The following is a 17,371-nucleotide window of genomic DNA, read 5'->3' on the forward strand; positions in this document are numbered from 1 at the left end:
AACTCGCAGTCAATATAATATCCATTGTGGGTCAGACAGCTCACTCACAGTCAATATAATGTCCACTGTGGGTCAGACAGCTCACTCACAGTCAATATAATGTCCACTGTGGGTCAGTTACACACTCGCAGTCAATATACTGTCCACTGTGGGTCAGACAGCTCACTCACAGTCAATATAATGTCCACTGTGGGTCAGTTACACACTCGCAGTCAATATACTGTCCACTGTGTGTCAGACAGTGCACTCACAGTCAACATACTGTCCACTGTGGGTCAGACAGCTCACTCACAGTCAATATACTGTCCACGGTGGGTCACACAGCTCACTCACAGTCAATATACTGTCCACGGTGGGTCACACAGCTCAGTTACAGTCAATATACAGTGCACTGTGGGTCAGACAGCTCACTTACACTCAATATCATGTCCACTGTGGGTCTGACAGCGCACTCACAGTCAATATACTGTCCACGGTGGATAAGACTGCTCAATTACCATCAATATACTGTCCACTGTGGGTCAGACAGCTCACTCACAGTCAATATACTGTCCACTGTGGGTCAGACTGCTCACTTATCGTCAATTTACTGTCCACTGTGGGTCAGACAACGCACTCACAGTCAATATACAGTCCACTGTGGGTCAGACAGCTCATTCACACTCAATATACTGTCCACTGTGGGTCTGACAGTGCACTCACAGTCAATATACTGTCCACTGTGGGTCAGACAGCTCACTCACGGTCAATATACTTTCCATTGTGGGTCAGACAGCTCACTCACAGTCAATATACTGTCCACTGTGGGTCAGACAGCTCACATACAGTCAATATACTGTCCACTGTGGGTCAGACAGCTCAATCACAGTCAATATACTATTCACTGTGGGTCAGACAGCTCACTCACAGTCAATATACTGTCCACGGTGGGTCAGACTGCTCAATTACAATCAATATACTGTCCACGGTGGGTCAGACAGCTCATGTACAGTCAATATATTGTCCACTGTGGGTCAGACTGCTCACTTATCGTCAATATACTGTCCACGGTGGGTCAGACAGATCACGTATGGTCAATATACTGTCTACTGTGGGTCAGACAGCTCACTTACGGTCAATATACTGTCCACTGTGGGTCAGACAGCTCACTCACAGTCAATATACTGTCCATTGTGGTTCAGACAGCGCACTCACAGTCAATATACTGTCCACTGTGGGTCACACAGCTCACTCACACTCAATATACTGTCCACTGTGGGTCAGACAGCTCACTCACAGTCAATATACTGTCTACTGTGGGTCAGACAGCTCACTCACAGTCAATATACTGTCCACTGTGGGTCAGACAGCTCACTCACACTCAATATACTGTCCACTGTGGGTCAGAAAGCGCACTCACAGTCAATATACTGTCCACGGTGGGTCACACAGCTCACTCACACTCAATATACTGTCCACTGTGGGTCAGACACCTCACTCACAGTCAATATACTGTCCACTGTGGGTCTGACAGCGCACTCACAGTCAACATACTGTCCACGGTGGGTCACACAGCTCACTCACAGTCAATATACTGTCCACGGTGCGTCACACAGCTCACTCACGGTCAATTTACTGTCCACGGTGGGTCACACAGCTCACTCAGAGTCAATATACTGTCCACTGTGGGTCAGACAGCTCACTTACACTCAAAATACTGTCCACTGTGGGTCAGACAGCTCAATTACAGTCAATATACTGTCCACGGTGGGTCAGACTGCTCAATTACAATCAATATACTGTCCACGGTGGGTGAGACAGCTCACGTACAGTCAATATACTGTCCACTGTGGGTCAGACAGCTCACTTAGAGTCAATATACTGTCCACGGTGGATCAGACGGCTCAATTACAATCAATATACTGTCCACGGTGGGTCATACTGCTCAATTACTATCAATATACTGTCCACGGTGGGTCAGACAGCTCACGTACAGTCAATATACTGTCCACTGTGGGTCAGACAGCTCACTTAGAGTCAATATACTGTCCACGGTGGGTCAGACTGCTCAATTACAATCAATATACTGTCCACGGTGGGTCAGACTGCTCAATTACAATCAATATACTGTCCACGGTGGGTCAGACAGCTCACTCACAGTCAATATACTGTCCACTGTGGGTCAGACAGCTCACTTAGAGTCAATATACTGTCCACTGTGGGTCAGACAGCTCACTCACAGTCAACATACTGTCCACTGTGGGTCACACAGCTCACTCACAGTCAATATACTGTCCATTATGGGTCAGACAGCTCACTCACAGTCAATATACTGTCCACTGTGGGTCAGACAGCTCAATTACAATCAATATACTGTCCACTGTGGGTCAGACAGCTCACTCACAGTCAATATACTGTCCACTGTGGGTCAGACAGCTCAATTACAATCAATATACTGTCCACTGTGGGTCAGACAGCTCACTCACAGTCAATATACTGTCCACTGTGGGTCAGACTGCTCACTTATCGTCAATTTACTGTCCACTGTGGGTCAGACAACGCACTCACAGTCAATATACAGTCCACTGTGGGTCAGACAGCTCATTCACACTCAATATACTGTCCACTGTGGGTCTGACAGTGCACTCACAGTCAATATACTGTCCACTGTGGGTCAGACAGCTCACTCACGGTCAATATACTTTCCATTGTGGGTCAGACAGCTCACTCACAGTCAATATACTGTCCACTGTGGGTCAGACAGCTCACATACAGTCAATATACTGTCCACTGTGGGTCAGACAGCTCAATCACAGTCAATATACTATTCACTGTGGGTCAGACAGCTCACTCACAGTCAATATACGGTCCACGGTGGGTCAGACTGCTCAATTACAATCAATATACTGTCCACGGTGGGTCAGACAGCTCATGTACAGTCAATATATTGTCCACTGTGGGTCAGACTGCTCACTTATCGTCAATATACTGTCCACGGTGGGTCAGACAGATCACGTATGGTCAATATACTGTCTACTGTGGGTCAGACAGCTCACTTACGGTCAATATACTGTCCACTGTGGGTCAGACAGCTCACTCACAGTCAATATACTGTCCATTGTGGTTCAGACAGCGCACTCACAGTCAATATACTGTCCACTGTGGGTCACACAGCTCACTCACACTCAATATACTGTCTACTGTGGGTCAGACAGCTCACTCACAGTCAATATACTGTCCATTATGGGTCAGACAGCTCAATTACAATCAATATACTGTCCACTGTGGGTCAGACAGCTCAATTACAATCAATATACTGTCCACTGTGGGTCAGACAGCTCACTCACAGTCAATATACTGTCCACTGTGGGTCAGACAGCTCAATTACAGTCAATATACTGTCCACGGTGGGTCAGACTGCTCAATTACAATCAATATACTGTCCACGGTGGGTCAGACAGCTCACGTACAGTCAATATACTGTCCACTGTGGGTCAGACAGCTCACTTAGAGTCAATATACCTTCCACGGTGGATCAGACTGCTCAATTACAATCAATATACTGTCCACGGTGGGTCAGACTGCTCAATTACAATCAATATACTGTCCACGGTGGGTCAGACTGCTCAATTACAATCAATATACTGTCCACGGTGGGTCAGACAGCTCACTCACAGTCAATATACTGTCCACTGTGGGTCAGACAGCTCACTCACAGTCAATATACTGTCCATTATGGGTCAGACAGCTCAATTACAATCAATATACTGTCCACTGTGGGTCAGACAGCTCAATTACAATCAATATACTGTCCACTGTGGGTCAGACAGCTCACTCACAGTCAATATACTGTCCACTGTGGGTCAGACAGCTCAATTACAATCAATATACTGTCCACTGTGGGTCAGACAGCTCACTTATGGTCAATATACTGTCCACTTTGGGTCAGACAGCTCACTCACAGTCAATATACTGTCCACTGTGGGTCAGACAGCTCACTCACAGTCAATATACTGTCCACTGTGGGTCAGACAGCTCAATTACAGTCAATATACTGTCCACTGTGGGTCAGACAGCTCACTCACAGTCAATATACTGTCCACTGTGGGTCAGACAGCTCACTCACGGTCAATATACTTTCCATTGTGGGTCAGACAGCTCACTCACAGTCAATATACTGTCCACTGTGGGTCAGACAGCTCACATACAGTCAATATACTGTCCACTGTGGGTCAGACAGCTCAATTACAGTCAATATACTGTCCACTGTGGGTCAGACAGCTCACTCACAGTCAATATACTGTCCACTGTGGGTCAGACAGCTCACTTATGGTCAATATACTGTCCACTGTGCGTCAGACAGCTCAATTACAATCAATATACTGTCCACGGTGGGTCAGACCGCTCAATTACAATCAATATACTGTCCACGGTGGGTCAGACAGCTCACTCACAGTCAATATACTGTCCACGGTGGGTCAGACAGCTCAATTACAATCAATATACTGTCCACTGTGGGTCAGACAGCTCACTTATGGTCAATATACTGTCCACTGTGGTTCAGACAGCTCACTTATGGTCAATATCCTGTCCACTGTGGTCAGACAGCTCACTTACAGTCAATATACTGTCCACTGTGGGTCAGACAGCTCACTTATGGTCAATATACTGTCCACTGTGGTTCAGACAGCTCACTTATGGTCAATATCCTGTCCACTGTGGTCAGACAGCTCACTTATGGTCAATATACTGTCCACTGTGGGTCAGACAGCTCACTTATGGTCAATATCCTGTCCACTGTGGTCAGACAGCTCACTTACAGTCAATATACTGTCCACTGTGGGTCAGACAGCTCACTTATGGTCAATATCCTGTCCACTGTGGTCAGACAGCTCACTTACAGTCAATATACTGTCCACTGTGGGTCAGACAGCTCACTTATGGTCAATATCCTGTCCACTGTGGTCAGACAGCTCACTTACAGTCAATATACTGTCCAATGCAGAGAATGTGTCAACGCCACACAGTTGCTCAAGGCTGGAATCGAACCTGGGTCCCTGGTGCTGTGAGGCAGCCGTGCTAACCACTGAGACACCTTTGCAGTCCCTGCAGCAGCAGGATCTTTCTGTTCATAAAGGGACAGCAAATTCAATTTCAGCAAATTGTTCACCTTGCAAGTGGCAAATTGCTGAATTATTCATTATATAACTTATAATTTTCTTAAATGTACCTACTAATTTCTTGATCTTCGAAGGTTGTGCATTGATCTAACAGAATTGTGTTAAATGAACAAAGGGCTTCAGAACCGATGGTTGGCTGAGTGATAGGAAACAGAGGAATGGTCAATGGATATTTTTCGGGCTGCAGGAAGGTTTTTAATGGAGCTCCCCAGGGTTTGAGTAAGCTTTCCTTTATTTCTAACCGCTTGTTGTACCTGTTTAGATTAGATTACTTCTTAAGTTTAGATTACTTACAGTGTGGAAACAGGCCCTTCGGCCCAACAAGTCCACACCGACCCGCAACCCCTACATTTTACCCCTTCACCTAACTCTATGGGCAATTTAGCATGGTCAATTCACCTGACCCGCACATTTTTGGACTGTGGGAGGAAACCCACGCAGACACGGGGAGAATGTGCAAACTCCACACAGAGAGTCGCCTGAGGTGGGAATTGAACCCAGGTCTCTGGCGCTGTGAGGCAACAGTGCTAACCACCGTGCTGCCCCTATCACTGTTCTGGGAGTGACTGACCAAGTGCAAAAATTAAACCATGATCAAACATCTTTACCCTCCTTCAATTAAAGGGTGTTGGTTTGGGGACCCAGACAACCTGTCTTTTTGTGCAGTCTTGTAGATCAATCCTTGTTCCAATCAGATAAGCCACCTTCCCTGACACCTTTCCCAGTCCATCTGTGACTGTTTTGCCACTGCTCCGTGCTCCTGGTCGGAGTGAGACAGCATCATCAGTTCTGCTTCCGATATTCATCCTACTCCCAACTTCAACTGACTCATCAGGAAGCAGGGCACCAAACCGACAATCACTTTGAACCTCCAGGGACCCCGAGGAAACGTTAATGTGGCTCAAGTAACCTTTCAGCATATCAGAAGCTTTCCCGACAAAGTGCAGCTTTTATGTGCAGTCCTTGTGGAGACAACGTCCCGCCTTCACATTGAGAATACTCTCCACTGTGTTGCGTGGCATTATTACTGTGCTAATTGGGATAGACTTCAAACCAATCTAGCAGCTCAAGACGAGGCATCCATGAGGCACTGTGGGCCATCAACAGAAGCAGAACTGTACTCCAGCACAACCTGTAACCTCATGGCTCGGCATAAACCCCGCTCAACCATTCGCATCAAACCAGGGGATCAACCCTGGTTCAGTGAAGGAGGGCATGCCAGGAGCAGCATCAGGCATGACTGAAGATGAAGAGTCAGCCTGGGGAAGCCATAACACAGGACTACTTATATACAAAACAGCACAAGCAGCAAGTGATAGGCAGAGATAAACAAGCCCACAACCAATGGATCAGATTAAGCTCTGCAGTCCTGTCACTTCTATCCATGAATGGTAGTGAACAATTTAGCAACTCACTGGAGGACGAGGCTCTACAAATATGTGGAAGTGGGTATTGCAGATGCTGGAAATCAGAGTCTAGATTAGAGTGGTGCTGGAAAAGCACAGCAGGTCAGGCAGCATCCGAGGAGCAGGAACATCGACGTTTTGGGCAAAAGCCCTTCATCGGGAAACGTCGACTTTCCTGCTCCTCGGATGCTGCCCGACCTGCTGTGTTTTTCCAGCACCACTCTAATCTTGGCTCTACAAATATCCCCATCGTCAGTGATGGAAGAGCCCAGTGCATCAGTGCAAAAGATAAGGCTGAAGCTTTCACAGCAAATCTTTGGCCAGAAGTACCGAATGGATGATCCATCTCAGCCTCCTCCAGTGGTCCCCAGCATCACAGATACCAGTCTCCAGCCAATTTGGTTCACTCCACAAAAATCCGGAAACAGCCGGAGGCGATTCCAGCAATTGTATTCAAGATCTGTGCCCAGAAATTGCCACTCTCCAAGTCAAGGTGTTCCAGTACAGGTACAACACTGGCATTTACCCAGCTTTGTGGAAAGTGTCCCGATGTGTCCTGTACAGAATTAGGACAAATCCAACCCGACCAATTATCACCCCATCAGTCTACTCTCCATCATCAGTAAAGTGATGGAAGGGGTTATCAACAGTGCTATCAAGCAGCATCTGCTCAGCAATAACCTGCTCAGTGACACCCAGTTTGGGTTCCCCCAGGGTCACTCAGCTCCTGACCTCATTCCAGCCTTGGGTCAAACATGGACAAAAGATCTGAATTCCAGAGGGGAGGGGAGAGTGACAGCCCTTGACATCAAACCCAGATTCAACCAATTGGAGCATCAAGGAGCCCCAGTAAGACTGGAATCAATGGGCTTTGGAGGACAGCTCCCCGCTGGTTAGAGACATACCTGACACATTGGAAGATGGTTGTGGTTGTTGGAGGTCAGTCATCTCAGCTCCAGGACATCTCTGCAGGACTTCCTTGGGATAATGTCTTAGGCCCAACTATCCTCAGGTGCTTCATAACTAACCATTGCACAATGTTCAGCTCCATTCTCGATTCCTCAGATATTGAAGCAGTCCATGTTCAAATGCAACAAGATCTGGACAATATCCAGGCTTGGGCTGACAAGGTGCAAGTAACATTCACACCACACAAGTGCCAGGCAATGTCAACTCTAATAAGAGATAACTTAACCATACCCCTTGTCATTCAGTGGTATTATAATCACTGAATCCCCCACGATCACCATCCTGGGGGGCTACCATCTTGACCAGAAACTCAACTGGACTCTCCACATAAACACAGTGGCTACAAGAGCAGGTCAGAGGCTGGAAATCTGATGGCAAGTAACACACCACCTGACTCCCCAAAGCCTGTCCACCATCTATAAGGCATAAGTCTGGAGTGTGATGGAATACTCCCCTCTTGACCTGGATGGGTGCAGCTCCACAACACTCAAGAAGCTTGACACCATCCAAGACAAAGCAACCCGCTCGATTGGCAATACACCCACAAGCATCCACACCCTCCAACAACAATGCTCGGTAGCACCAGTGTATGATCTGTGCACACACTGCACTACACAAGATCATTAGGCAGCACCTTCTAAACCATGACCACTTCCATCTGGGGAAGAACACGGGCAGCACCTGGGAACACCATCACCTGCAAGTTCCCCTCTAAGCCACTCACCATCTTGACTTCAAAATATATTGCCATTCCTTCAGCGACACTGGGTCCAAATCCTGGAATTCCCTCTCCAAGGGCATCGTGGGTCAACCCACAGCAGATGGACTGGAGCAATTCAAGAAGGGCAACTGTGGATGAGCAGTAAATGCTAGCCAATCAGCAATGCCCACATCCCATGAGTTGATACAGAAAGATTTCGGTTTAATTGCCTGCCCAGCAAATGTTGAGTGGAAGAGAAAGGCAAAGACATTTTCATTGCAGTAATGTTGAGGACAAGGGGATTTGTTTTGCTCCTGAATAACATTACTGTAGGATGGAAGGATATTTATATTAATAGCGCAGCATCTCTAAAACTCATGGGCATCATTAACCCAACTGCACAAGCTTCAACACATGCAGGTACTTAATGTGAAAACTGGAGAGAGAGAGAGAGAGAGAGAGAGAGAGAGAGAACCCATTTTGATAGAACATGCTGCCCCAGGATACTGAGCATGCATTGGAATGAGGACGGATTTAATTTCATGGTTGATGAAAATTTTATGTAGGGAGAACTGAAGACTCTGGATAGGTAGCATGAAGGAAGGGGAAAGGTTGAAGCGATGGATTTATAAACAGCAGTGGAAGGTTGCCAAATAATTGAGGCAGTTGTTGAGTAAATTTAGTGACAGGAAACCTCCAATCCAGACCATTTTTATATCCATTCCAATTTTGAAGCTAGATTAGATTAGATTACTTACAGTGTGGAAACAGGCCCTTCGGCCCAACAAGTCCACACCACCCACCCTTACATTTACCCCTTACCTAACACTACGGGCAATTTAGCATGGCCAATTCACCTGACCTGCACATCTTTGGACTGTGGGAGGAAACCGGAGCACCCGGAGGAAACCCACTCAGACACTGGGAGAATGTGCAAACTCCACACAGTCAGTCGCCTGAGGCGGGAATTGAACCCGGGTCTCTGGTGCTGTGAGGCAGCAGTGCTAACGACTGTGCCACCGTGCCGCTACTGGAGATGAAGTTAAAAATTTGGTGACAAGAATGTGTGCTAATGTATTTCTTTACACCTCTTACTGTCAACCTCATTGATTTGAAGAGAGCATCCAACAGCAGGTGTTCTAGTACACCATGTAACCAAGTAACTCAAAATTGAATGGCAAGACTCCACCCATTCCCCATTCCTTTTCCTCTGGTTGCCACTTCATCAGGCAGAAGGTGATGGTGGATGTTGATGTTGGTATCCCGTGGCAACTACTAACAGTTGACAGACCAGGATTCTCCAGATGACATTGCATTGATGGCTGAGGAATCATGCAGGCACAGTCCAAGACATGAGCTCCAGTCTGGAGTAGCAGTGGCAAAGGTTGGTCTAGGCATCATCTATGAGAAGTTCCAAGAAAGGCTAGAAAGAGGTTACCACTGAGCAACAATCACCTCACCTACCCAGGAAGCAACACCTCCAGGACGGTGATGTAGAGATCAACGTCCACACAAGAATTGGGGATATGATATTGCTCTTCCAGTGACTCCACGTGGTCTAAGCATCCAGTAGCATCAATATTACCAATACTGCCATGAAACCATGACTTGACTTGTCCATTTAGTACCAAACAAAATCCATGCAGCGAGACAAGAAGAGAACAGCAAATGTGGCGTGTATGTTTGTGTTCCTCCACTCATGTTTCCGATGTAAGGCCTTGCATATAACCTGGAAGGATAATTTCACCAATGAGGAGATGCTACACAGGCCTGGTAAGACCCTGAGAGTAAAGTACAGCATTTCTACAATGACCTTTTGGTGAACTGCTGCCCCAGGTAAACCTTGCCTTTCCCATCTCCGTAACCCCCCAAGGTCTCTAGCCCTGTGCGGAGTGCCAGCTGCATGACTCTACACCGACCCTTTTTCATAATTGCCAGCCAGGAGTTCAAATCCCACTTGCAATGACATGGACCAAGTTTGCTGCCAACTTACTCACAGCAGGATTCCACAACTGGCAAATCAGTAACAAAGCGGTAACTTATAACTGACGTCTATCTGTCCCCAGGTAAGATTTTGGTTTCCAACAAATTTTAAGAAAGCTGTTGATGAGAATAATGATGGGAGGGTAACCGATTTGTCATTTGAAGATATGTTTATCTGAGCAGGTAAGCAGCAGTTGACCAACCCAGTTTACATACAGCTGAAAGAATGGACTGTATTTGGAATGTTGTGAGTAGTTTTGGGTCCCACATCGAAAGAATGATGTGTTGGCATTCAAGGAGGTCCAGAGAAGGTTTAGAGGAATGATCCCAAGGATAGAAGGTTTTTTTTTTCCCATATGAGGAATGGTTGAGGACCCTGAGTCTGTACTCAATGGGTTTAGAAGAATGAGTGATTAAACCTTGCAGGGGCATGGATCGAGTGGGCGTGGGGAAGATGTTCCCATACGTTGGAGAGACTAGCGCCTAAGGGCACAGCCTCAGGGTGAAGACACAACCCTTTAGACCTAAGATGAGGAGGAATTGCATCAGCCAGAAGATGGGGAAACTGTGGAATCATTGCTGCAGAGGGCAGTGGGGGCCAAGTCATCGAGTGTATTTAAGGCAGAGATAGATTCTTGATTGATAAGGGGATCAAACTAGTCCATGGAGAAGGCAAGAGAAGGGGGGGGGGGTTGAGAAATATATCAGCCCTGAGTGAATGGTGAAGCAGACTCAATGGAGTGAATGGCCCAATTTTGCTCCCTTGAGTTATGGTGTTATGGAGCTCCTGGGGCAATAAAGTGATAACTGAGGTTGGTTGAAGGGAACCTTAAGCAACAGGAGAATGGAAAGGGTTCCATCAAGAACTGATCACCTTCACACAATCAACAAAAGGCAACACAGGATTAATCAATCAGACTTTCTCCCGGGTAGTTACTCCTGGGCAAGCAATGGTGGCCTCATCAGTGACACTGACATCCCACAGAAAAATCAAGAAAGGAAGCGAGAAGATAATCTGATAAATAGTTGCCGCTCCAAAAAGGAAAAGAGCTCAGGAGAGGAAGGGGAGAACTTTCTGGACAGGGTCCAGTTTCGAATTATTCTGCAGACGAAGGGAAAGCTGGGCATTGTGTGACAAATATTCTGCTCTGGCTCTCAAAGTAGAAATGAAATAAGGTCTGAAAGACAGAGAAATAAATTAGGGAAAACAGGGACACAATGATCAAAAACATAAGGTAATGAATGTGCAAGGTCCTGAGGAAGGGTTATACCCAAAATATTGATTGCTCTCCCTCCTGATACTGCCTGCCTTGCTGTGTTCCTCTCCCTCCTGATGCTGCCTGCCTTGCTGTGTTCCCTCTCCTTCCTGATGCTGCCTGCCTTGCTGTGTCCCTCTCCCTCCTGATGCTGCCTGCCTTGCTGTGTCCCTCTCCCTCCTGATACTGCCTGCCTTGCTGTGTTCCCCTCCCTCCTGCTGCTGCCTGCCTTGCTGTGTCCCTCTCCCTCCTGATGCTGCCTGCCTTGCTGTGTCCCTCTCCCTCCTGATACTGCCTGCCTTGCTGTGTTCCCCTCCCTCCTGATGCTGCCTGCCTTGCTGTGTCCCTCTCCCTCCTGATGCTGCCTGCCTTGCTGTGTCCCCCTCCCTCCTGATACTGCCTGCCTTGCTGTGTCCCTCTCCCTCCTGATACTGCCTTCCCTTGCTGTGTCCCTCTCCCTCCTGATACTGCCTTCCCTTGCTGTGTCCCTCTCCCTCCTGATGCTGCCTGCCTTACTGTGTTCCCCTCCCTCCTGATACTGCCTGCCTTGCTGTGTTCCCCTCCCTCCTGATACTGCCTGCCTTGCTGTGTCCCTCTCCCTCCTGATACTGCCTGCCTTACTGTGTCCCCCTCCCTCCTGATACTGCCTTCCCTTACTGTGTCCCCCTCCCTCCTGATACTGCCTTCCCTTGCTGTGTCCCTCTCCCTCCTGATACTGCCTTCCCTTGCTGTGTCCCTCTCCCTCCTGATGCTGCCTGCCTTACTGTGTTCCACCTCCCTCCCGATGCTGCCTGCCTTGCTGTGTCCCCCTCCCTCCTGATACTGCCTGCCTTGCTGTGTCCCCCTCCCTCCTGATACTGCCTGCCTTGCTGTGTCCCTCTCCCTCCTGATGCTGCATGCCTTGCTGTGTTCCTCTCCCTCCTGATACTGCCTGCCTTGCTGTGTCCCCCTCCCCCCTGATACTGCCTGCCTTGCTGTGTCCCCCTCCCCCCTGCTACTGCCTGCCTTGCTGTGTTCCTCTCCCTCCTGATACTGCCTGCCTTGCTGTGTTCCTCTCCCTCCTGATACTGCCTGCCTTGCTGTGTTCCTCTCCCTCCTGATACTGCCTGCCTTGCTGTGTCCCCCTCCCCCCTGATACTGCCTGCCTTGCTGTGTCCCCCTCCCCCCTGCTACTGCCTGCCTTGCTGTGTTCCTCTCCCTCCTGATACTGCCTGCCTTGCTGTGTTCCACCTCCCTCCTGATGCTGCCTGCCTTGCTGTGTCCCTCTCCCACCTGATACTGCCTGCCTTGCTGTGTCCCTCTCCCCCCTGATACTGCCTGCCTTGCTGTGTCCCTCTCCCTCCTGATACTGCCTGCCTTGCTGTGTCCCCTTCCCTCCTGATGCTGCCTGCCTTGCTGTGTCCCTCTCCCCCCTGATACTGCCTGCCTTGCTGTGTCCCTCTCCCCCCTGATACTGCCTGCCTTGCTGTGTTCCCCTCCCTCCTGATACTGCCTGCCTTGCTGTGTCCCTCTCCCACCTGATACTGCCTGCCTTGCTGTGTCCCCCTCCCTCCTGATACTGCCTGCCTTGCTGTGTCCCTCTCCCTCCTGATGCTGCCTGCCTTGCTGTGTCCCCCTTCCTCCTGATACTGCCTGCCTTGCTGTGTCCCTCTCCCTCCTGATGCTGCCTGCCTTGCTGTGTCCCCCTTCCTCCTGATACTGCCTGCCTTGCTGTGTCCACCTCCCTCCTGATACTGCCTGCCTTGCTGTGTCCACCTCCCTCCTGATACTGCCTGCCTTGCTGTGTTCCCCTCCCTCCTTATACTGCCTGCCTTGCTGTGTCCCCCTCCCTCCTGATACTGCCTGCCTTACTGTGTCCCTCTCCCTCCTGATACTGCCTGCCTTGCTGTGTCCCTCTCCCTCCTGATGCTGCCTGCCTTGCTGTGTTCCCCCTCCCTCCTGATGCTGCCTGCCTTGCTGTGTCCCTCTCCCTCCTGATACTGCCTGCCTTGCTGTGTTCCCCTGCACTGTGTTGGGAGCCCTGCTGGCATTTTCTCTACGTTAGTGAATTGGATTTGAACGCGAGGTCACAATGTGCAGCTGACCCAGGGACTGACTGTGCAGTGTATAGTGTAGGGGATAGCTGTAAGCTCCACAGTGACACAGATGGGTTGGTGGAGGGGGCAGGAAAGTGGCACAAGGAGTTCAACTCTGATAAGTGTGAGGTAATCCATTTAGGGAGGTGAGGCAGTAGAAAAGGGAGACACAATCGACTGAGAGGGGGAGCTGAAGTGAGAGATCTTGGAGTACACGCGCACAGTTCCTAAAGGTAGCAGTACAGGTGGATATGGTTGTAAAGGAAGCTTAGAGAATGTTCTCCTCCATTGGCAGTGCTATAGAAGACAAAAGGAAAGATAAAATGGTGAAACTGTGTAAGACACTGGTGAGGCCACAACTGGAGAGTTGAGTGCAGTTCTGGTCACCATATTACAGGAAGGATGGAATTGCTGTGGGGAGAGTGTGGGGAAGATTGACGAGAACGTTGCCAGGGCTGGAGAATTGTAGCTACGAGGGGAGATTGGAGAGGGTGGGCTTGTTTCCATTGGAACAGAGAAAGCTGAGGGGTGAGGTGTACAGAATAGTGAGGGACAGAGTTGGAGTAGAGAGGGTCACCCTGTTTCCCATGGGAGAGAGTTCAAAAACCAGGGATCACAGATCCAAGCCAAGTGGCAGAAAGATTGGAGAGAACATGAGGAAAAGGTTTTTCCACAGAAGATGGTGACCATAAGACATCGGTGCAGAAATTAGGCCATTCAGCCCATCGAGCCTGCTCCACCATTCAATCATGGCTGATACGTTTCTCAACCCCATTCTCCCACTTTCTCCCTTGACCCCTTGACAATCAAGAACCTAGCTATCTCCGTGTTAAATAGACTCAGTGACCTGGCCTCCACATCCTTCAGTGGCAGTGAATTCCCACGGTTTCACCACTCTCTGGCTGAAGACCTTTCTCCTTATCTCTGTTCTAAAAGGGTCTTCCCTTTACTCTCAGCCTGCACCCTCGGGTCCTTGTCTCTCTGACCAATGGCAGCATCTTCCCAACATCCACCCTGTCCAGGCCATTCAATACTCTGTCAGTTTCAATTCGATCCCCCCCCTCATCCTTCTAAACTCTATCGAGTGTAAACCCAGAGTCCTGAAACGTTCCTTATCTGGGTGTCTGGAATTCACTGCCTGAGCACATGGTGGAGACAGACACCCTGAACTCTTTTCAAAAGCACCTGGATCTACACCTTCAGTGTTGGAAGCTGCAGGGCGATGGGCCGTGTGCAGGAAGATGGGATTGGAAAGGGCATCTGGGTGTCTCTGGGTCAGCATGGACAAGATGGGCAGAATGGCCCTTTCCGTGCTGTATCATTTCTATGGTTCTGAGAAGCTGGCTGATCTAGATGTCTCAGTTGCCTCAGACATACCAGCAAAACATAAGATGATTACAAATCTGACTTGCTCGCTGTGACAGTGGCTGAGAGGAGACCTGATTGAGGCCTACACAGTTAGGAGAGGCATAGACAGGGTTGAAGATAGAGGCTTTTTTCCAGGGTGGAAGTTTCAATTACAAGGGATCACAGGTTCGAGGGGGATAGTTTGAGGGAGATGTATGAGGGAGGTTTTTCACCCAGAGACTGGAAGGAGAGTGGGAGAGGTGGTGGAAGCAGGTACACTGGTGACATTTAAGAGGCATTTGGATGGTTACATGAATCAGGAGAGAATAGAGGGATACAGACTGAATAAGGTTTTTGTTTAGTTAGGGCATGATGATTGGCACAGGCTAGGAGGGCCGAAGGGCCTGTTCCTGTGCTGTACTTCTGTTTTCTTCTTTGTTCATTCAAAGAGGAATGGGGAAAAGAGAAAATATTGAGACTTAGCGACATTAATGATCCCTGAACACATCCCTGAACAGTATGGGCAATTTAGCATGGCTAATTCACCTAAACCAGTACATTTTTGGACTGTGGGAGGAAACCCTCACTGACAAAAGGAAAAATGCTAGTATCAATCAATTCCAAAAGAGTTATGCTGGATTTGAAACATTAAATGTGTTTCGCTGTCCACAGGCTAGACTTGTTGAGTTTCTCCAGCATAGTTTTTATTTTGGAGTTCCAGCATCCTCAATATTTTACTTTTGTTATGCTCATTCCTGTTTCCAGGAAGAGGGTGAGTGAGCATGTGCAAAGGTGTAATCCATTTGGGTCAGCTCCTCATACTGTCCCCACCTAATTATCCGAAAGGATTTCAGTCTTTTAGTTTCAGTCTTTTAGTTGCTGTTAATGAAGGAGTTCACTGGATAGCAAGAATGAATTTTAAAAGCACTTTTGATAATGAATTATAGACACGGGATTGGAAATCTTGAATCACATACAGAAAACATCTAAATGTGGTGTGACGTTACTGGTCTCTTCATTGGGAAACCGGGTACTGCCAGGGGCATTGGGCACTATTTCAGAAAGGTGTACCATCAGAGTTATAGCTGACTCTTCATGGAATCCCTACAGTGTGGAAACAGGCCATTTGATCCAACAAGTCCACACTGACTCTACAAAAAAATAACCCACCCAGACCCATTCCCCTACCCTATTACTCTACATTTGCCCCTGACTAATGCACCTAACCTACACATCCCTGATTGCTACGGGCAATTTGGCATGGCCAATTCACCTAAACTGCACACTTTTGGATTGTGGGAGGAAACTGGAGCACCTGGAGGAAACCCACACAGACACGGGGAGAATGCGCAAACTCCACACAGACAGTCACCCCCCCAAGGTGGGTAACGAACCCAGGTACCTGTGAGGCAGTGGTGCTAACCACTGAGCCACTACGCCACCAGCTCTTCAACCTGTATCACAAAATCTCTTCATCCTCACACTAAAATTGTGTCTTTCAGATTACAGGATGAGATCAATCTGCGGACAGAGGCTGAGAACAACTTAAATGCGTTCAGACAGGTAAAGATCCGTGTGTAACAGTGATGATTATCTGGGTCTCTACATCTGTAATGGGGGTGAAAGAGTGCACCAATAAAGGGATGTTCAGAACAAGATGAATTAAAATAGCAGAGGAATGAACTGGTGTTTAGGAATAGTTCACTTAAGGTCAAGGGCAAAGACAGAGTAAGTGTCCAGGGTCACTTTATTGGGACTAGATGGACAGGACCAGGGTAGATTGGGCACTTTTAGTGAAAACTCCTCCATTTAGAAACTGCTTTAAGATTCATCAATGGAAGAGAATTTCAGTAGGTTCTAGAAGAGGTTAATAATCCTCACCAACAGGTCTTCCCTTCCATGCTCGAGCCAAGTCATATCCAAAGAGGAGCTCGACTCCTCTTGCCATCAACTGAGGTTAAATTGTCATCGGAGAGACATTCTGTGAAACACTCCTTCCCAGTGACTGGGAGGAGCTTTAGTGCAGGGTGAAGCCAGGAGCCAGTTGATCTTTGGCTATTGACAACCGAGGAGGAAACAGGTCCACAGGAGAAATGGGGGAGGAAGACTGTCTTTAGTGGAGTCTAGTTGCCTCGTCTAAATGGCTAGACTCTGTAAAGGCACTTTTGCAGCCAGAGTCCTGTTGTGATGTCTAACGGTTTGCCCACCCTCAGCTGAGAATTCAGTTGATCGGTAAAATGTTTTTCCAGTGGCCCTCACTCGCATTCTTTCAGGTGAGTATTCCTGGGTGAGACTTTACAGACAGCTTGTCTCCATGTCACTGGCTGGGGAGGTCGGGTGATGCTAATGTTCAGCTACCTTTCACATCATTTCCTGAAACGCAAACCATGAAAGTAACTGGTAGAGTGGATAAAGAAAGGGTCCGGCCTGAAATGTCGGTTCTCCTGCTGCTCGGATGCTGTGCTTTTCCAGCCCC

At 48.3% G+C, this 17,371-nt stretch overlaps 1 protein-coding gene across 1 annotated transcript in view; it reads left to right on the top strand.

Moving 5' to 3' along the window:
- The window catches only part of gfap (glial fibrillary acidic protein), an 86,604-nt gene that overhangs the window by 42,706 nt on the left and 26,527 nt on the right, over window positions 1–17,371 (top strand). The window contains exon 3 of the mRNA XM_072561923.1: window positions 16,398–16,458. Coding sequence (XP_072418024.1) covers window positions 16,398–16,458 — 61 coding nt within the window. The remainder of the gene's footprint in view (window positions 1–16,397; window positions 16,459–17,371) is intronic.

This window comes from Chiloscyllium punctatum, chromosome 42 (assembly GCF_047496795.1).
Source record: "Chiloscyllium punctatum isolate Juve2018m chromosome 42, sChiPun1.3, whole genome shotgun sequence".
Taxonomy (NCBI): domain Eukaryota; kingdom Metazoa; phylum Chordata; class Chondrichthyes; order Orectolobiformes; family Hemiscylliidae; genus Chiloscyllium; species Chiloscyllium punctatum.